Source organism: Myodes glareolus, chromosome 9 (genome assembly GCF_982192425.1).
Source record: "Myodes glareolus chromosome 9, mMyoGla1.1, whole genome shotgun sequence".
Taxonomy (NCBI): domain Eukaryota; kingdom Metazoa; phylum Chordata; class Mammalia; order Rodentia; family Cricetidae; genus Myodes; species Myodes glareolus.
The window spans coordinates 63,435,297-63,455,866 of record NC_142034.1 but is presented as its reverse complement, the minus strand read 5'-3'; the positions used below and the strand labels follow the sequence as shown (position 1 = coordinate 63,455,866).

Sequence of the window (20,570 nt, the reverse complement as noted above, 5' to 3'; positions counted from 1 at the left end):
CAGCCTGCTTCTGCCTCCAAAGTGCTGGGATTAAAGGCATGCACCACCACCGTCCAGCCACCTCTGACTTATTGAAAATGGATTCACTGAGCAGGTCAATTTCCTTTCCAAGTTTAGAAAGAGATTTTTCCTGTTACAGAAGCTGAAATCATAGGAAATCATTTCCCCAAATCAAAGTAAATCTCCCACATAAAGCTGTCATCTTCACTCAGCTCTGGGCCTGCCAAACTGCCTTTTAAGATCACTTAATAGATATAGGTCGTGTGTTAGGCAAAACCCCTCCTTCCTGTCTGCTCCTGCTTCACCCATCAGCTACCTTAAGTCCCCATCTCTTTCACTTCTATTTTAATGCATATCATTTTAAGTGGCCGTATGAAATTTAGAAATCACAAACTAGGAAACACGCGATACTTATTTTCTGAGACTGGTTAATTGATGATATTGTCTCCCGTTGGGTTCGTTTTTCCACAAATGTACAAAACTTCATTCTTTATGGCTGAAGAAAGCCCAGTGTATGTGACATTTTCCTTATCTCTGTTTCGTGTCTGATGCTGGAGACCTAGGCTGGTGGCATAGCTTAGCTGTTGTGAACAGTGCTGCAGCGCACACTGCTGACAGGTGTCACAGTCTGTGTCCTTTAGGTGACCATCAAGGGGCGGTATAGTGTGTGGCATATCTAGAGTTGTTGGTTTTGTTTGCATTTTTTGAGACCAGGTTTCTCTGTAGCTTTAGAGCCTATCCTGGAACTAGCTCTTGTAGACCATGCTGGCCCCAAACTCATAGAGATACGCCTGCCTCTACCTCCATGTGCTGGGACTAAAGGCATGCACCACCACTACCTGGCCAGATCTATAGTGTTATGAGAAACTTCCATACTGGTTTCTGTGGGGTCACAGTGGTTTAGATTCTATTCAGCAGTGCATGAGGGTTCCCTTTTATCTATATCCAAGCCAGCATTTGCTATTTTCTTTCTTCCTCTTTATTTCTTTTCCTGGTCTTTTGAGATGGGGTCTCTCTATATAGCCCCTGGCTGTCCTGGAACTCCTTCTGTAGACCAGGTTGGCCTTGAACACAGAGATCTGCCTGCCTCTGCCTCCCGAGTGCTGGGATTATAGGTGTGCACCACCACTGCCCAGTGTATTTGCTGTTTTATTTTCCTTCCCTGTCACCCCTTACTTTTTCTTGAGTTTCGCATTTTACATGGAGGTATCTGATTTGGAATTGACTTGTGTGGGGTGAGATGAAGATCTGGTTTCATTCTTGACCATGTGAATGCTCAGGCCTCACAGCACCATTTGTGCATTCTTGGCATCTTCGTAAAAAAATGGCTTTTAATCTGTGTCTTTTATTTTGTTCCATTAATCTATGTCTGTGTTCAATGCCAATACTGTGCCATTTTTGTTACTATGACTCTGTAATATAACTTGAAGTCAGGGGCTGGCTGCAGAGATGGCTCAGAAGTTAAGCTGTTCTTCCAGAGGTCCCGAGTTCAATTCTTGCAACCACATGGTGGCTCACAACCATCTATAATGAGATCTGTCGCCCTCTTCTGGCAGGCAGACAGAACACTGTATACTGAAGTCATTTATTCATTTATGGTGATAACCGCCCACATTTATTCTTTTTAAGATTACTTTGGCTATCTAGGTTTTCTTTCTCTCTTTTATTCTAGTATTTTTTAAGAATGGCTTTTGAATTTTGGTGCAATTGCATTGACTCTGTGGCTATCATTTGATATGGTGGTCAGTTTCCTTCCTTCCTTCCCTCCCAGACTGTATCTCAGTCTGGCCTCAAACTCACTGTGGTAAGGACGGCTTTTAACTCCCCCCTTTTTTTCAAGACAAGGTTTCTCTGTAGTCTTAGACCAGTACTGGAATTAGCTCTTGTAGACCAGGCTGGCCTTGAACTCACAAGGATCCACCTGCCTCTGCCTCCCAAGTGCTGGGATTAAAGGCCTGCGCCACCACTGCCTGGTGGCTTTTAACTCCCAGTCCTCCCATCCCTCCTTCTCAAGTCCTGGGTTTCCATGCATGTGTCACAAAGTACCAACTTAAGGAGTGCTAAAGATCAGACCTAGGGCCTCATGCATGCTAGGAGGCAGTCTCTTACAAACTGAGCTACATCCATAACCCAAAACAGTCATTTTTACATTAATTCTCCCAGCCCATTAAGAATGGAGGTCCTAGCTGGCCAGCCTGGTCTACAAGAGCGAGTTCCAGGACAGGCACCAAAGCTAGAGAAACCCTGTCTCAAAAAACCAAAAAAGGAAAAAAAGAAGAGAGAGAGAGAATGGAGGTCCTTTCCTCATCTACTGTCTTCACTTTTTCTCAAGACAGACTGGAACAGTCGGTTTGTAGACCAGGCGGCCTTGGACTCTCACAGATCCACTTGCCTCCACCTCCTGAGTGTTGGGATTAAAGGTGTTCACCACCACCCCACAGTCAGTTTCTTTCTCGAATGTTTTAATGTTCTTTGTAGAGGTTTTTAACCTCTCATACCGATGCTTTTCAGTTACTTTTCTGGTGGTCTTTAGAGTCATGTAGAAACCGAATTTGCAAACAAGGATACTTGCCTCCTTTCATGTTTAATTTGCCTCTTACTGTTGAGCTGTTTTGTCTGCATGTATATCTATGTACCATGTGCAATGCCTGCTGCCTGTGGCGGCCAGAGATGGTATATCAGATTTTCTGGGACCGGAGTTACTGCCAGGTTTTAAGCTGCCGTGTGGGTGATAGGAATGGAATGGATCCTCTGGAAGAACAGCCAGTACGCTTAACTTCTGAGCTGTCTCTCCAGTGCCTTGTGCTTTTCTCTCGAGCCTGATAGGTGATTAAAATGGCTGCAGATAGCTAGGGTCAGTGTTGGAGGCTTTCAAATTCCCCAGGAGAAGGAAGTTGAGTGGGTGATTAGATCTGTGGATACAGATCATAGGTGGCCTCCCATCTTCCACAGGTGCCATCCACCCTCCTGCCAGGGAGGATGCCAGTAGCAAATGTACCGGGGCTGCAGCCTAGTCCCTGGTAGCGCAAAGCTACAAAGCACCCAGCATATTCCTAGTGAACTGCAGCAAGGGCCAAGCCCCGGCATGGAAATAAGAACACTTTCTCTGACACTTGTTGGCTGGCACTCTGAGAAGGGTCATGTCCAGCTACCATTCTTTCCATTAAATAAAGTGGTAAGCCATAGCAACAGCACGCTCGGTCATCAGAGGACGGAACATCAAACTGGTTGAGGGAAGTTAGTTTAGGAGTCACTGTAGTAGGCAGCTTAGAACCAGAGTCCTCACTCACACCTGAGGGCACCAAGGATTCGAGTAACCTGCGCATTCATGAACACTAGCCATGTCCTTTGTTTCCCATGCAAGATGATGATCTAAGCCCGGGGTCTGAGGGCAAGAGAACCACCAGCATCAAGGTTACATAATACATGACTATTGCAGCCGAGCTGAGTCTCCTCTTCCTACCTGCTGTCACCCAGGAAGCTAAACGCTTGGAAGCCGTAGCCTGCCTTAACTGGTGGTCTCTTGGAAGAGCTTTATTCCTGACATTTCCACCCAGTAGCTGAATGTGAGAGCAGCTGCCACCCAAGGTTGCAGTGCTACAGCTCTCCTGACTTCATGTTCTCTGGAAAAGTGCCCCCTACCCTGAAATTCCTTAAGGTATCCTGGTGGTCAAAGTTCAGTTTTGCTCTTTAAACCTTGTGGTGTCTGGTCACTGGTATTTCTCGACCCAGCTGCTGCCCATCCTACAGGGTAAGCTCATGCCTCATGGGCTCAAGGGCAATCACTGAATCAGAAGTGTAACCAGTGGAAGGAGCGCCCCATGTTTCCTGTTAACTGCTCCTTTACAGAGCTTTTTGCTCCTGAAAGTAGATTAAGTAGGTAGACAGTTAAGACTAGATTGGTTTGTTAGATTCATTCCATGACCCATGCCTTAAAAGGACCACACTGAACTGCATCAGGTGGGTTTCCAACAGGGTCTAAGCTGTGCAGCTTTTCTTCTCAACAGAGAAAGCTATTGCGAAAATATTGTGAGGTTCACAGGCTGCCCCTCTCAGAGCCCAGCCCAGGCACACCCAACTCTACCCTGCTAGCTAGGGGCCAAACCAAGATGGCATTTCAGAATCTGGGTTAGTTCGCTCAACAAGAGTCACTTTGTTCAGTGCAGCTTGGGAAATAGGAAGGAGCTGTTTGTACCTGGTTTCTATTTTGGGCAAGGGCATCTGCTCAGCTGAAATGAGGTCCCCAGCCCACAGTCACCCCCCCACCCCCCCGCAATCTGATGTGCAGAAAGAACACAGCCAGACCAGGTGATGCTTGTTACAAAAACCCCTCCCAGGTTGTGCTTACCCATCAGGCTCAGAGCCAACCTTCAGGCACTCAGGGCTCTCACAGGCCCCAGATATAGCTGGGATTGCTTGTGGCTAAGGCAGCTACCTCTTCACCATCCTGATCAGCCACACTGCCACATAACAATACTCTGTGTAGATAACATCATCTCACCACTGAGCACTCACTGAGCCAGCAGTATTTCTACAGTGCTTGGGATGAAGTCAAAGTTTCTTGTACTTTTGAAAATAATGCCCAAACTCTGGATCTTTTCTATCACGAATGTCCCAATCGCCTCTGGGAGTTCTTTAAAACCTCATTTTCCTTACATCCAGGTTAGGACCCCTTCCGATGCTCAGTGTCAGAACTTCCTGTGGAGAAGCTAGCTTGGCTATTTACTAAAGACCACAGAAGTGCTATGCCTCAGCCTTTGTGCAGGGGATCATTTTCCACTTACTGAAAGCCTTAGGAAAAGACACAAAGCTGGGTGTGGTGGCACATGCTTTAATTCCAGCACCCAGGAGGCAGACAAAGGATCTCTGAGTTCCAGGTCCAGCTGGCCTACACAGCAAGTTTTAGGACAGCGAAAAAGACTGCCTCAGAACCCCCCCCCAAAACAAACAAACAAACAAAAAACCCCACAGAAACAACAACAAAAACCAAACACATTGTAAGACTCACTGCTCTCAACAGAAGCATCTCCCACAGCCTGGGGCACTCATAGGAATAGCAGAGATTTGTGCTTTCTGTGTTCTCCTAAGTCAGTCTTTGGAGAAGGGCTTCTGGGCTTGGCATCCCCAGGTGAACCAAAGGAAGATCAAGGCCATCTTATCCTACTATGTCTGGCAAACAGCCAACTGAGGCCATGACTAGACTAGACTAGCAGGCCAGAAGCCATGGTAGCTAGTCCTACTATGTTGTGCATTCTCTTTTCGGCAGAATATAAGATCAAGTTGCAGCAGCAGGGTGTCTGCAGCACGTGCCTGTCCCATATACAGCAGCAGCTGCAGACATAGGCATATAAAGAGAGAACAGAAGTTGAAATTCTCATAATTTTAATGGTCAATAGCTTCTGGTTGGCTTCTGAATGGTATAGTTAAACAATATACTTAAGACACCCCCACAGCAAGTTCACACCCCTCAGTAAGTAGCGTTGGCTCCATCCATATTCCACTGCCCAGTCAGACTTCCACAGTCTGGGACCCACTCCTGGGTTATGGAAATAGACATCTTATTGTAATGAGCGGAATAAACCCTTGGCATACCCATGATCTGTTATTTTTGTTTAAAAATAACATGTATTAAACCAAACACTTTCGCAGGTGCTGTTGCCTCACGGAGAAAACCCAAGGTGCTGCTGTAGGGATCTGAGTCCTGTAGGCCCTGTGGTTCTGCTTCGCGTCCCACTCTCCTGCAGTCATACAGCGTAGAGCTCATAAATCTTCTTTACACAGTACACCAGGGCAGCCAGTGCTATTGTGTTGTGCAATCTCTTTCTGTGCAGGTCGTCCTTCCGAACCAGCACCACTGGTGTGGAGGAGGTGAGCGTATGCAGAGGCAGGCGGGACAGTTTATAGGCATCATACTCCACCTGGTACTTGCAGCAAGGGTCAAACTGCCAGGAGATCCCATAGAGGGTACAGCAGGTCAGGCTCAGCACACCAGCGGGCAGGGAGATGTAGTGGGAGTAATCCAGGGGCAGTGCCAATGGGGTGAAGAGGCAGGCAGTGCCAGCCAACACGGCCGTCTTGTGTAGGCAATTGCCCACAGTGATCCAACGTGCTGTCTCATCTCCAATTCGAGTGGGCTCTATCACAATGTACTTGTACTGGGCTTCCAGCGCCTGCTCCAGCTCATACTCAAACTGGTCCTGGGCATTCTCCCCACTGTAGATTTCATGCACTATGTAGCAGTCTGTGGCTGACAGGCTAACCCTTTAGTGGAGGGAAAAAGACAAGGAGGTTAGGTTGAACAGTCTAACTTATTTGGATATGTGGGGTTTGGACAAGTGTTTGCCTCAGCCTCAAGGTTATCCCACTTACGGGTTCATTTGCTTCAGAACCCAACCCACAAGACAGCAATTCCCCCCCCCCAAAGAAACAGTGAAACAAAAAGGTCACAAAGGTGGCCTGGCGTGGTTTTTTTTTTGATCCCAATACTTGAGGCAGAGGCAGGCAGATCTCTGAGTTCAAAGCCAGTCTGGTCAACACAATGAGTTCCACACAACCAGAACTACAGTTACAAGACTGTCTCGAAAATACTTCCCCCTTATCAAACTGTACTACCAGTACAGGGTGGAGTGTTGGGGGGAACCCCATACCCAGACCAGCACCCCTTAATAAAAAAAATTAAAAAAAAAAGAGCACTGGCTTGGATTCAGGCAATGCAAATGCTTTACCCCCAAACAGTGACTGTAATTAAACTGGGCTCAGGTAAGGATTAATTAAATCATATGCCTCTAATCAGCTGTGCACCAGGGAGAACGCTATTCTCTGGGGTGGAACTAGAAGCCTCAGCATGGGGAATGGAGATGGCTCAGAGGCAGAGCTTGCCTAGTCTGCACAGGGCCCCTGACCTCACCCTATCACCACAAAAATAAAAAGAAGCCACAGCATGGGACATGGCCAAAACAGCCTGTCCACTGGCATGCTATGCTGCGTGCTGCCTGAGACCTCCCAGGGTGCTGAAGATCCCAACAGGAGAGCAGTATTTCCCCTCCATTAAGGTCTTCTGTGGAGATGTGCTCCATCTAGAGCACATTGCAAGGGGAGGAAGGTGAGCAGGACGCCTGCAGTTTGTTCACAACAAGACACACTTATTTTCAGACACTGTTAGCCAAAAAGTAAGCTTGAGGAAGGGGTCAAAGAGTTGAGACCAGACAAGGTGGCACAAGCTTGCAATACCAACATTCAGGAGCCTGAGCCAGGAGGATAAGAGGTCTAGGTCATTTTGAGTTGCACAGGGAAACCCCGCCTCAAAAACAACAACAGGTAGGGGTTTTTCTGTATAACAGCAGTAGCTGTCCTAGAACTAGCTCTTATAGACCACGCTGGCCTATAAGACAGAGATCTGCCTGTCTCTGCCTCCCAAGTGCTGGGATTTAAAGGTGTGTGCCACCATCACCTGGCTGGGTAAGAGATTCTTTAAGTGTGTGCACTCCTGGTCAAGAGATTCCTTTGTGATCTCATGGCCATAAGCCAATAAAAGTCAAAGTGCCAATTTATATGTCTATCTATGAAACCATGACTCTAGGCAGAGCTATGTCCAAGTCATTCACAAGTCCTGCCTGCTTTCAAAGTGGACATAGGGCACATTCTTGTGCACAGAGAATCTGAGGCAAGCCCTCTCCCCCGTGAAACACTCAAGGCAAAATGTAGGTTCAAGCTGGGACTGCGGTGCCCTTACAATGCCAGCCAACTTTAGTTTCATGGCCTTCTCTACCCTGTAGGCATGTGGCCAGCCTGAACACAGTGAAACAATTTGTGTCAGTAAAGCACACTCAGCACCTCTGACAGATTGCTTGTCTTAAAAACGTATCACTAGGAAGATAACACTTCTGACCTCCGCCTGGCCAGTCCCCAGCACCTTCTGCATGCCTAGCTGGCACCCAGTCTACCCAGGTGAGGCTGAGAGAGCCCAGTTCTTGCTATTTGTCAAGACAGATGAATGGGCATGTTCATGATTATAGACAGACATGCCTGGAAACACAAGGCCGGTGGTCCATAATATGGGGTGACGTGAAGCAAATACAGCCAGTCAAGAGCCGTAAGTCAGAGGGTCAAGACTCTCACAGGTCCTCACTGCAGGCAGCTTTGTGAACTGCTTGCAGCAGTTATAGACATAGCTGTGCCCACCCAATCCTCATGTACTGGGCTGATTCTGTAGACATGCTCACCAACGCCCTTTCCCACCCACTCTGGACTTGGCCCAACTATACAGCATGAAACAAAAGCAAAGCAAGTAAACAGAGGAAGCAGGAGTACCAGCAGGAGTCTCTGGAGTTACCAGAGACATCAATTCTACAGGAACAGTCATTTAAGAAAAGCAGTCCTGGGCATCCTTTGGGATGATAGAACCTTTAGAAAAGTTTTTCCAGGAAGAAAATGGTAACGCCTAAACCAATCATTCATGAAACTCAGGTCCCCTATGTTGAAGTGCATGGGATCAGACAAGATGCCAGCACCTTACTTTGTTATGCTGGTAGGAGGGAGTCCTGCAAACAAACCATAGCTGGTGTGGTGGTTTTTTCTTCTGGGTTTTTTTTTTTTTTTTTGAGACAAGGTTCCTCTGTGTAGCCCTCGTCATGAAACTCAGATCAGCCAGCTCTGCCTTAAATGCTGGGATTAAAGGCCTGCACCACCACCCACTCCATTTTATTTTTTCACACAGGGTCTCTCACTGATCCTGAAGTTTGCCAATTGGCTAGACTGGCTTCAGGAATCCACTTGCCTCTTCCCTTCCCAGCTGGGGTTACAGGCTGCCACATTCAGTTTTCATCTGGGTGCCCCTCCTGCAAGCAGAGCGAGCATTTTATCCACAGAACCATCTCCTTAGCCCATGTAGGGTGTTATTTTAGTTATCTACCTGTTTATATAAAAGCACCTGAATATCTAGGAGGCAAGGAGGTCTGAGAATAAAGCTATCATTAGGAGGGAACTGGGTGGCCAGGAGAAGGAAAGGGAGTCACTTTTCATTAAATGGCCTTTGATCCTACACCTGGTCCAACCTCTGGAACTTAATTAAGAACACTGTGTAGCTGGGTGGTGGAGGTACATGCCTTTAAGGCCAGCACTTGGGAGGCAGAGGCAGGTGGACCTCTGTGAGTTTGAGGCCAGCCTGGTCTACAGAGATAGCTAGTTCCAGGACAGGCTCCAAAGCTACAGCAAAATTTTGTCTCAGAAAGAAAGAGGGGTGGGGGGAGGAACACTGTGCCATGCACTATGCTGACACTGGGTGAGAGGTCACTCTATCCTGAGCCTTCAGTGAAGCAGGTGGCAACCTTGCTCCAAGACCTCAGGTCACGGGGTCTGCCCAGGTTAACCAGCGTTAGGAAGGGGAGAGGGATAGTTAGCAGAGGAGTCACTTGGAAATGCTGGCACTGCAGCCAGTTATAAGGAAAACTCTAAAGTCCATATTCTGTCCTCTCTGGGATACAGGTGCCCTGAGAATGTCTGGCAGGCTGTACAGAGGGTTCTGTAATCCCTGTCTTACCCCCACCCAAGGTCAAATCTCAAATGTCAATCTTCTTAAGACTAAAAACACCTGTTCAAGAGCTGGTGCTTGCTAAGTGAGAAAGAACTAACCGGGCTGCCCACTACCCAGGCAGAGGACGGCACGGCACCCTGTAATGGGGGTGCAAGCAGCAGGTTCCTCTCATGAGTCACTTGGTACAAAACTAGTAAGCTCTGTCATTCAAGCCTGTCTTCAACTGTCAACTATGAAGAGTAAGGAAATTAGGCTTCATAAGCAAGGAGCAAGATGGTCTCCACTTGAGGGGACTATGTGGAGCAAGGCAGTTAAGTGGTAAGTACAAGGTTTGTTTTTTTTTGATTCTTGTTGTTGCAAACACAGTATCACTGGCTGGTCTTGAACTCACAGGGATCTGGCTGCCTCCTGAGTTCTGTGATTAAAGATGTGGGTCAACAGGCCAGTTTGGCTTAAGCACAAGTTTTATTATTATCTGTGATAAAATATACATAACTAAATTTAGTGCCTTGTTAAATATAGTTACATTATTATACAACTAATCTCCATAAGGTGTAAATCCAAAGTCAGACCCACTGAATCAGTCCCTAATATCATGGCCCTGGCACCTCTTTTTGGTAGGTTTTACTTCTTTTGGAGACAGGGTCTCACTTTATAACCCTAGTTGTTCTGGAACTTGCTATATAGACAAGGCCGGCCTTGAACTCTGCCTCTTGAATGCTAGGATTAAAGGTGTACACCCATCAAGTCTGGCTAATACTTCGTTGTTTTGTATAAGTGGACATGCATGGAAGTCACGGGATAACTCACAGATATCGGCTCTCCTATCCTTATGTGGGTTCTAGGGTTATTTTTACCTGCTGAGCCATCTATTTGCCCACACCACTTCCTGTTTTCAATTTTTTTAAATTTATTTTTATTTTATGTGCATTGGTATTTTGCACGCGCACACACACGTCAGATCTTGGGAAATGAACCCAGGTCCTCTGGAAGAGCAGTCAGTCAGTCAGTGCTCTTAACCTCTGAGCCACTTCTGTAGCCCTGTTTTCAATTCTTTTGGACAAATACCCAGAGTTGCCAGGCACTTGTGGAACTTAAGTAAAATGTGCTGTCTTTTCTGTCAGAGGAGTGAATGAAACAAAGGAAGTTTTCATATTAGCTGCACCAGCATCTTTTGTCCTGGGCTTGGCTTTGCTCTCCCCCCCATGGGGACCTGCCTGTGAGCTTACTCTTTCTAGTTCTAGAGCTGTGCTGACAAACCCATACCTAACATTTGATTAAGATCAAAGTATGTGCCTCCTGTCCTCAAAAATTACACTTCCCTTATCAGTGTTATGTTTACATTACCAGATGCCGTAAGAATATGAGGTTCTGCTGCCTATGTTTGCCTGCATATCTGCTTGATATGCAGCTGGACACCCTTCTTCCCACTGTATGGTCATTTCCCTGAGACCCCAGACCCATTTCTAACACCACCAAACCAGAAGTTTGCCATATGACTAGGCTGGTTGGCTAACAAGTCTTGAGAATCTACCCATCTCTCTGCTGGCCCCTCCAAATGCTGAGGGAGCAGGTATACACAGTCATGCCCAGTCTTTTATGTGAGTGCTAAGAATTTGAACTCAAGTACTCATGCTTGCAACACAAGCACTCTTACCCACTCGAAATACCTCCCCAGTCCATGCTTCTTTCATAATAGAAAACAAATTTTTCTTAAAAAGAAAAATCTTAACTGGCCATGGTAGGAACATAATTGTAGTACCAGCTATCCAGAAGGCTAAGGCAAGCAGATCTCTTGAGTTTGAGGGCAGTCTGGTCTATAGAGCGAGTTTCAGGATGGCTAGGGCCACAAGGAGAAACCCTGCTTCAAAACAAAACAAAAACTCAACAAATATAAAAAGACAATTGTGCGTTCCAAGCCAGTCTGGATACATAGCAAGACTCCTTTCCCAAGAAGAAACTAAACTAAAATCAAGCTGGGAATGTGGCATGGTGGAGAGGGTACTTGTGGAAGCCCAGGGTAACCTCTGCTACATATCAAGTTCAACGCAAGCCTGGTCACAGGAGACCCTGTCTCACAACAAAACAAAATCAACAATCTTTAACCCTTAGCAGAGACCAGATACCAGTGGGACTGGTAACAAGCAAGCAACAAGTGGCTAACCTCCCACCCTGGGATCTGTTCTGTGCCTAAAGTCACAGAAGCAAGCTCCCAGGGTCTCCTAGTTTGTTATACTGGCCTCATCCCACAATCCTGCTAAGAGGAGGACAATTTTGTATCCTGGGGGTGAGATGGGGTGGTGGGTGATATCTCTTTAGACCTAGAACTCAACCTGATGTTCCACTTCCTAGGCCCCAGATTCCCAGGCAGGGTTCAAATGGAAACTCACACCTAGGTTAGAAACTGGTGCTTGTTTCTTTTTTTAAACAACTGAAGCCATTCCCATCAAAGCATCCCTATGTAGCTCCGCCTGAATGAAGCAGGTGCCCAAGAAATATGTTTGTAATGAGGGACAGAAGAGAAAAACTATTGTGGCAATTACGGTGTCTGGGCCCTGAAAATGTATAGCAGAGCCAGTGGTCAAGCTGCCTTTTGTTTGTGTTCAGACCTGGCCTCACTATGTAACTGTCTCTCAAACACTGGGATGAGGGGTATGTGCTATCACAACTATCACATCACTTTTAACTATTGAGCCAAAACCGATTTTTAAAAATTATTGTTTATTTATGTCTATGTGTGTAGTCTGTATATGTGCATGTATCTGAGGTTAGTGCTGCCCCCTGGAGCTGGAGTTACAAGCAGTTGTAAGCTGCCTGATGTGGGTGCTAGGAACTAGACTCAGGTCCTCTGCAAGAATATATCTTTTTAAAACACTAAGCCATCTCTCCAGTTTTAAGACCGTATTTTTAAAACACACATATATAGGAATATATTTTATCTTTTATGTATGAAAGTTTTGCCTACATGTATGTTGGTGTATCATGTGTACAGTAACCCAAGGGGAAACCATGTGATATGAGATTTCCCTCTGTATGTTGTGATTACCATTAATGAATAAAGAAACTGTCCTGGGGGCTGGAGAGATGGCTCAGCGGTTAAGAGCACTGGCTGCTCTTCCAGAGGTCCTGAGTTCAATTCCCAGCAACCACATGGTGGATCACAACTATCTGCAGTGAGATCTGGTGCCCTCTTCTGGCATGCAGGCATACATGGAGACAGAACACTGTATACATAATAAACAAACAAACAAATAAGAAACTGTCTTGAGCCTGTGCAGGGAATAGAGGCACAAGGGTGGGGGGAGACAGGAGACGGGACACAACAACTAAACTGAATGATGGAAAAAAGAAGGATGGGGTTAGAGAGAAACCACGTAGCCCTGCCAGAGCCCGACAAAACTTTAGCCAGTAAGCCACAGCCACATGGCGATACACAGATTAATAGAAATGGGTTAAAATCAACAAGTAAGAGTTAGCCAATAAAAAGTTAGAGTTAATGGGCCAAGCAGTGACTTAAATAATAGTTTCTATGTGATTATTTTGGGGCTAAGTGGCTGGGAACAAACAAGCGGCCTCCTCCAACAAATGGCACACCAACATGGTGGACTAAAATCCACATAAAACCTTAGACAGCTTGGAAAGGAATCCTAGACACAAAAGAACAGAGTTCTGTGTGATTATTTTGGGGCTAAGCAGCCGTGAACCAACAAGCGGCCTCCCTACAATAACCAGGGATGCTGGAATTAAACATAGGTCCTCTGAAGAGTAGCCAGTGCTCATAAATTTAGTTGAGCCATCTCTCCACTTGGCATTTGTATTCCCAACACTGAAGCTGAAGAGCTTCTCAGTCTCCAGACCACAGGGAGATCTCTCACAGGAGCAAAGTGTTGGGTTCCCTTTGAAATAGCCTAGTATGGGTCTCCCTGTCTGCGGCACAAGGTCAATTGTTTGATCTTTCTGCATTCTTGGGGTTTTTTTTTTTTTTTTTGGTTCTTCGAAACAGGTTTCTTGTAGACCAGGCTGGCCTCGAACTCACGGGGATACACTTGCCTCTGCCTCCCGAGGGCTGGGATTAAAGGCGTGCGCCACCACGGTGCATTCTTTCATTCCCAGAAAGTTATGTTTGGTTAGCCAGAAATGGGTTTTCTGGACCTGGGGGCGGAGGTAGAATGCAGTATCATAAGAAACTGTACAAGTGATCATGTTTTCAGAGCAAAAAGTAGCCTGGTCTACATAGTGAGTTCCAGGACAGTTTGGGCTACCTTGAAAGACCCTGTGTCAAAAAACGCAAAACAAAGCAGAAAAGCAACCTGACCACTGACTATTTTCAGGTCCCAGATACCTTAAATGTCACAAGATTTTCTCTTCCTATCCCTCATTACAAACATTCTTGGGAACTTGTCACTCCCAGGGAGTGTTAGATGGGGGATGCCTTGATGAAGAAGACATCCTCAGCTGTTTAAAAAAACAAAATAAAAACCAAAAAAAAAAAAAAAAAAACCCCAAACGAATACCAGTTGCTAGTTTAGATGTGAGTTCCCATCTGAACCCTGCCTGGGAATCTGGGGCCTAGGAAGCATAACGTCAGATTGCATTCCTCTGGGTCTGGAGAGACCCTATCCCCACCAAATATCACAGAGTTTGCGTGAATGAAACAAGGAAACAGAACCATCCTCTTCTCAGCAGGACTGTAGGATGAGGAGACCCTTAACTGTCACAATAGTGCTGCCCTTGCAGAGAACACCAATTCCCAACACCCACATGAGGTGGCTCACAACCACCTGCAACTCCAATTTCAAGATCAAATGGTTTCTTCTGGATGCCCCAGGCACCCACTTGAACAAACCATTGAAACAAATCTTGCCTGGCAGTGGTGCACGCCTTTAATTCCAGCACTCCGATGGTAAACTTGGTCTACAGAGTGAGTCCCATGATGGCCAGGGCTACACAGAGAAATCCTGCCTTGAAAAACCAAACAAAAACATCCAAAACCAAAACCCCACAAATCTTGTGTTCTTACAATTATTATTATATGAATATCTCCTGTCCTTCCACCTGCCCCACTTCCCCTAGCCTTCCCCTCTGTTGTCCCTCAAGTTTACTCTCATTTAAGCCCAAGGGCAAAATACTTTGCTATCCTGAATCAATTTCCCTGGTCTCCCAAAGCACTGAATGATCTGGCTGGGTGCAAAAATCAAAGAGGGCAGTAGTAAAACATCTATAGCTGTTTAAATGTAAATTAATTACTCAAGAAAGTAAAAACCTCAACTTCTCTGGTACAACAAGACTTCAAGCACTGACAGACAGGCAACTAGTGTTAACCCCAATGATGAGCAGAGATGCCAGACTGCATTGCTTTTATCTGAAGAACTACGGGGAAAATTTGTGAGCTACTGCTTTTTCCCAGGAACTCTGTGCCCATTACAGTTGCTGTCGGCACCAGGAGGCAGTAAGAAGGTTCCCTCTGTGTATGCTGGCTCCTGAATCACACTTCCCATCCCACCCACAGCTCTTCACACACTCAAGAACAAATCATGCTCAACCCAAGCTAGGCAAACGTGGCCTCAGCCCTTCCTCCTCTTGGACACTATCAACTCTGCCTTTCTCAGAGGTGGGACCCACTGAGACGAGCCCGCAGAGCTTGACTTGTCCACAGAAGAAGAAATCAAGGCAAGTGGAGCCCAGACTGCTTGAGTAAAACCCAGGACATCAGAAATACAGCCCAAAGGCTGGACCATAGCACAGTGGTCAACTTACACATTCAGATCTGTGAGCAGAACATGTGGCTCAACCATAGGCACTGTCACCTCTCACTAGCCAACAGAGCTAGCAGAGCCCTGACCCTCACACAGGGGCTATAGAGTAAGAAACTCTGATGTATGACCCAGGCCTGCTTACCTCATCCAGACCAGGAGAAAAGAAAACTGCCATATACCCAAGCCAGCATGGGAACCTCTTTTAAGATTTAAAATGTGGAATGCCTCAAATTCCTGGAGTCCCTAGCTCTAAAAGGGAAGATCAGAACAGAAAGGGAGGGTCTATCACCCCAGAAATGTAAACCAACCTGTCCACATGGCTTTTTAGGTGGAGTAGGCACTAACTCTACATGACCCTTGGGACCTTGGATCCCTGTAATCACAAATACAACATAGTCTTCCAAGAGGAAGAGGAAAGGATGTGGAGGGAACACCGTAAAAACTGACTGCTTAACAAATGCACAGAACAGGAGAAGAAAGCTTGAATATCTCAGGCTGTCCTGTATCAGACACAGATCAAGTCTCTTCATAAGATCAGAAAAAAAAAAAAAAAAAGGAATTCAGAGTGCAGGGCTATACTCACATTCCAACAATCATGGAGATCTCAGGGATGCTCAGGGGCCCTGAGAGCAGCACCAAGAAGCCCAAGAAAGGATAGGCAGGGCTGTCTGAGAGCTGGTCCAGGCTGGCACACAGGTGGCAGAATACAGATACCTGCTCTGCTTTCCTAGACGGGTAAGTGTGCCTCAAAGAGGCCAGCAGGACAAACGGCAATCTGTTTGCTGTAATCGCTGTCAGTATGCTCAATTTTGGATAAGAATTCAGGTTACAGTTCAGAGTTTGATGTTCTTCATTACAAATACTGTTGTTTCCCTAGATTTAATGGAGTGGAGAGAAAAATCAACACATAAGCAGCTCTCAGTTTGCTCCTTTCCCCCTCCAATTGCAGTCTAGATCAGCACTGTCCCTAGCTACTTACTGAGCTGATGGAAAACTTTTCTCTATGCTTAGCCATTAGCTCAAAGTGAGTACTGGGCACCTAAAACATGGTCTGTGATTTAAGAGCTAAACTCTTCATTGTATTTAATTTTAATGTCATTGTAATCATCATATATGTATGGCTAGCAGCTACTCAACTGCTGCAATGGCTGTCACTCAGCTCTAGTACTAGTCTGTGTTTCTGGAATTAAGAAGCAGGCAAAGCAAGAACCACTGCACACTAAGCTGCCAACTGGCATCAAGCAAGGAATTAAATACAGCATATGCTCGAGTATGCAGCCACTGGCAAATATGTCTGTACAAAGCAATACCCACTCCAGCCCTTGCCACAAACCACACAGCAGCTCCTTCAGTTTCAGCAGAGGGCAGGCGGCAAGGTGTGTACAACTCTTAAGTACCTTTTGTTTCTCAAGACGGTTCTCTGTAGCTTTGGAGCCTGTCCTGGAACTAGCTCTTGTAGACCAGGCTGGCCTAGAACTCACAGAGATCTGCCTGCCTCTGCCTCCTGAGTGCTGAGATTAAAGGCGTGCACCACTGCCGCGTGGCTCTGAAGTACTCTTAACATGAAGCTGAAATTTGAGTCAGTCTAAATGTGACATGGAACAAAGTCACTTAGGAACCATAAACAGTTTACTTGTGTCATGAGAGCCAATAATACACTCAGTCCTCACAATCAACGGTGCTGAGCATACAATTATTCTGGTCTGTTTCACCCAGTCAGGCCACCAAGTGAGCAGGAATGGAGGTATGCCCAGAAGTCAGCTTGCTAGCCAGGGGGAGTTATGTTTCCATACACCGCTCAGAGAGGGAGGGCCTTAAGGAGATGGGATCCTGAGATTAAGTCCTTTGGCAATGGCCCTCCCACAAAGGCAGAAAGAGGGGTAAGCCTCCAGTCACTACACATTACCCACCAGGAGGGCAGATGGTAGTAACTCTCATATCATAAAATCTGATGCCCCATTCCTGGCAGACACAACATCTGCATGCATGGGTAGAACCCGCAGTTCCTGGCCAAAGGTCACCTGTACACCTACAGGACCCATGCAGATAACCTCAATTAGTCAAGTTCTCAGGTGAGGAACTAAACAGAAGTTGTTCTAAAGAGAGTCAGCTACTATCTAGTTTTACAGTGAAACCTGTCCGCATTTGATTTAAATCCCCTTAAAAGCTGTTGAAGCTCAATCGGGGACTGGACTCCTATTATGGGTGGCTGGCTGACAAACTGGTTTAAATTAATATTTGCTTCAAGTCAAAGGAAAAAAAGTTCTTTGTATTTATTTTTTTAGGTAGGCTATCCAGCACAAGGCTCTTGTCCCATGCTTGAGGTACCCGTGTGTGGCCCTTTCAGTCTGTACCTCAGAGTAAAAGTATAGTATAGTAGGGTGTGGTAACCCACACCTTTAATCCCAGCACTTGGGAGGCAGAGGCAGACTTAGCTCTGTGAGTTCAAGGCCAACCTTGTCTATAAAGTTGCAGAACAGCTAGAACTACATAGAGAGATCCTGACACTAAAAAAAAAAAAAAAAAAAAAATAGTAGTAAAAGTATCTTTATCTGACACTGGGTCTTCTGGGAAGGTTCTTTCCTGTTACTAAGGGGCTGAAATTAAATATCCTGAAAGTGTTCCTTAGGGTTTAAGGGCATGAAAACAACAAAATGGTCACTTTTGGTGTTCTTATCTAAGAAGTGAAAGTTAGAAAAACCACTCCTTGCCACTGCTTTCCCAAGGAACGGTAAATGAAGGCTAGATTATCTTTCATAAGTAAACTCAATAACCAACTACTGCCAAGCAGGAAGAATCGTGTGGGATGGGAAAGCTCTGCAGGCAGGCAACAGCAAGGAACATGGGATGCACCAGTCAAAAACGAACAATGCAGATTAGTTGAGACAGAACTTTTGTTTAACAGTATCCATCGGAAAAGGAAAATATAGCCAGGTTTACTTTTCAACTGCCACCCACAGTAAAATGCGAAGGCTTCTGCAAAACGAACTGAGCAGTTTAGTAGTTTCACCGATATACAGTACCCCTCTCCCCAAACTTCTAGTGGCTGAATAGTTTCTAGTAACCTATTAGCTAAAAATACTTCCCAGAAGGAAAAACCTACAAGTTCAACATGAAACACGCCAACTACTCTCATCTTCGGGCAATCACCGGGAAGAAACAAACCCCTAGCGCCCCCAAACGCCTCCAGTAGAAAAGGTCACTTTAAAGGACTTAGGGCCGAACCGCTTGCAGAGAACCCTCAGGAGTGGCGATGACGGCCCGCTCCGAAGGCGTCCAAGCGCAGGCCTTTGGAGGCGCGCCCGGCGGCACGCGGCTGCTTTCAGCAAACGCCCCAAGCAGCACACCGCCCGGCGAACCTCTGCCCTCCTCCCCTTCCAGGAGCCCCTCCACGCCACGTCCGGCGTCCAGGCCCATACAGCCACGTGCGCGAACCAGCGGCCCAAAGCCTGCACGCCGCTCCGTAGACAGCTTCGCGGCCTTGGGAGTCGCTCAACCTCGGCTCACGGACCGCCTATCGCGAGCCGCCACCCCTCCTAGTCGAGCTCCCCGCGCTCCCCGGCCGTCGTGCCGGACTGCTCCTCCCACACCAGGGCCCCGCGAACTGGGCCCCGCGCGGAGCAGGCACACTATTCGGAGTCGCGCGTAGCACAGAAGCTTCGCCGACTCTAAGGTCGGCAGCCGCCCGCAGGCGCGAGCCTAGCTCACCTCTCTCGGGAGCCACCGCCGCCCGGACCCAGACGCCTCCTTCCCCACGCGGCCATCTTGGAGACTCTCGGTTTGTCGGGGGCTGGCGCCGACGCGGCTCGGGGCGCGCGCAGGCCGAAGGGAAACGTAGTCCGGTGAGCTGCTCGTACGCAGTGGGAGGCTGCGAGAGGACTACAATACCCACAATGCTGCGCGCCGGAAGCCTGCTGCAAACTGCCGCGCGCAAGAGGGCAAAAGGTGGGCTCTGCCTGAGGAAAGAGTCTCTCGGTCGCAGTGTGCGAGTTGCTGCGCCCACCGCCTGAACGTCCTTGGGCGCCCAGTGCGTGTGACCGAAGGAGAGCGGAAAGAAAGCGCCTACTACTCCCAGAGCGCTTCGCGCGGCGACCCCGCCCTCACGGCCCGAGAGGCCCAACCCTTGGCCTCAGCCTTCTTGCCCTTCACTGTGGCCTCGGGCCGCCGGGGGCCTAGGTTTCCCCTGTCTCACACTTTACCATGGCTTGAGCAGTTTAACCTCCTCCGTTTCTCTCTTCTCATCTGCAGACTAGAACTCGTGCGCCCCCAGGTTACCCCTGTTTATGCAGTATCGACTGCCCCCCTCTCCAGGCTGGCAAATTCAGAGATTTTTGATAGATATGCTTGACCCAAAATGCCTTTTCCTCCCAGCCAGTTTTTATGCTTGGATCTGTGTGGTTTCTAGCAAGTTCCTGGTTTTCAAATTGAATGCTGCAACCCTGCTGCCAAGTGCCAAACTCTAGCACAGTGCAAGTGTGGTAGAAGATTAGGGATGTGGAGAGAGAGAGAAAGGGAGAGAGATCAGAATAAGGTATGAGGGCCTGCAGAGATGGCTCAGCGGATAAGACACTGCTCTTCCAGGGGACTCAGGAGCAATTCCTGGTACATGGCGGCTAACAATAGTCTGCTACTCCAGTAACGTCCGAGGCCCTCTTCTGGCCTCATGAGCACCGCACACACGTGGTGCACAAAACACAAAGCACCCAGACACATTAGAAAAAGAAAAAAGAATAAGGTATGAAAAAGCCAGTTGCTAGTGCCTGGAAACCCTTCCCTGCCTGGGCTACTCATAACGAACAGCACGGAGGAGAAAAACTTGGCCCAGAGAAGGCAGGTGGTGTGGAAATGGCCTTGAGAGGGTTCATGAGATAAAGACTGGAGTTTCTGCGTTTTCCCACTAGTCTATTCCCAACCTCCCTAGTATCTTTGCAATTTTTTTTTAAATAAATTGCCTCTATTGTTAGCTATGTATCTCTGATACAATTCATTGTCCTGAGATTCAAGAACCTAGAAATCTAAGCAGATGGCCCCTGTGACTCACCCAGGAGGTAAAATCTGTGCTATTTCTTATTTCTCCCTTCCTTATCTATGCTACTCTTTCACTTTCCCAGGAACATTTTGTTTGGTTTTGTTTATGTTGTTTTGAGACAGGGTTTTCTGTAGCTTTGGAGCCTGTCCTGGAATTAGCTTTGTAGACCAGGCTGGCCTCGAATTCCTAGAGCTCCCCCTGCCTCTGCCTTCTGAGTGCTGGGATTAAAGGCATGCGCCACCCAGTGGGAAAG

General features: G+C 47.1%; 1 protein-coding gene across 3 annotated transcripts; it reads right to left on the bottom strand.

Moving 5' to 3' along the window:
* Window positions 1–5,365: 5,365 nt before the first annotated feature.
* Tmem11 (transmembrane protein 11) lies at window positions 5,366–19,140 on the bottom strand. 3 transcript variants are annotated; one of them, XM_048448137.3, is made up of 3 exons: window positions 18,997–19,140; window positions 15,872–16,161; window positions 5,366–6,261 (listed from the first exon to the last, which is right to left on the bottom strand). In XM_048448137.3, the coding sequence occupies exons 2-3, from the start codon at window positions 15,883–15,885 to the stop codon at window positions 5,745–5,747; spliced, it is 531 nt and encodes a 176-aa protein (XP_048304094.1). In that variant the 5' UTR covers window positions 15,886–16,161; window positions 18,997–19,140; the 3' UTR covers window positions 5,366–5,744. The 3 variants fall into 3 exon arrangements, with proteins under 3 accessions (XP_048304094.1, XP_087766671.1, XP_048304093.1); XM_087910545.1 differs by lacking the exon at window positions 18,997–19,140 and adding an exon at window positions 18,392–18,407; XM_048448136.3 differs by lacking the exon at window positions 15,872–16,161 and having other exon boundaries at window positions 18,997–19,138.
* Window positions 19,141–20,570: the final 1,430 nt, after the last annotated feature.

Bases quoted from the DNA above. Each gene is read 5' to 3' on its own strand.
- Tmem11 (XM_048448136.3), bottom strand. From the start codon at position 19,052: ATGGCCGCGTGGGGAAGGAGGCGTCTGGGTCCGGGCGGCGGTGGCTCC. The intron at 6,262-18,996 runs GTGAGCTAGGCT...CCTCCACTAAAG, and splicing joins GGCGGTGGCTCCCGAGAGAG to GGTTAGCCTGTCAGCCACAG.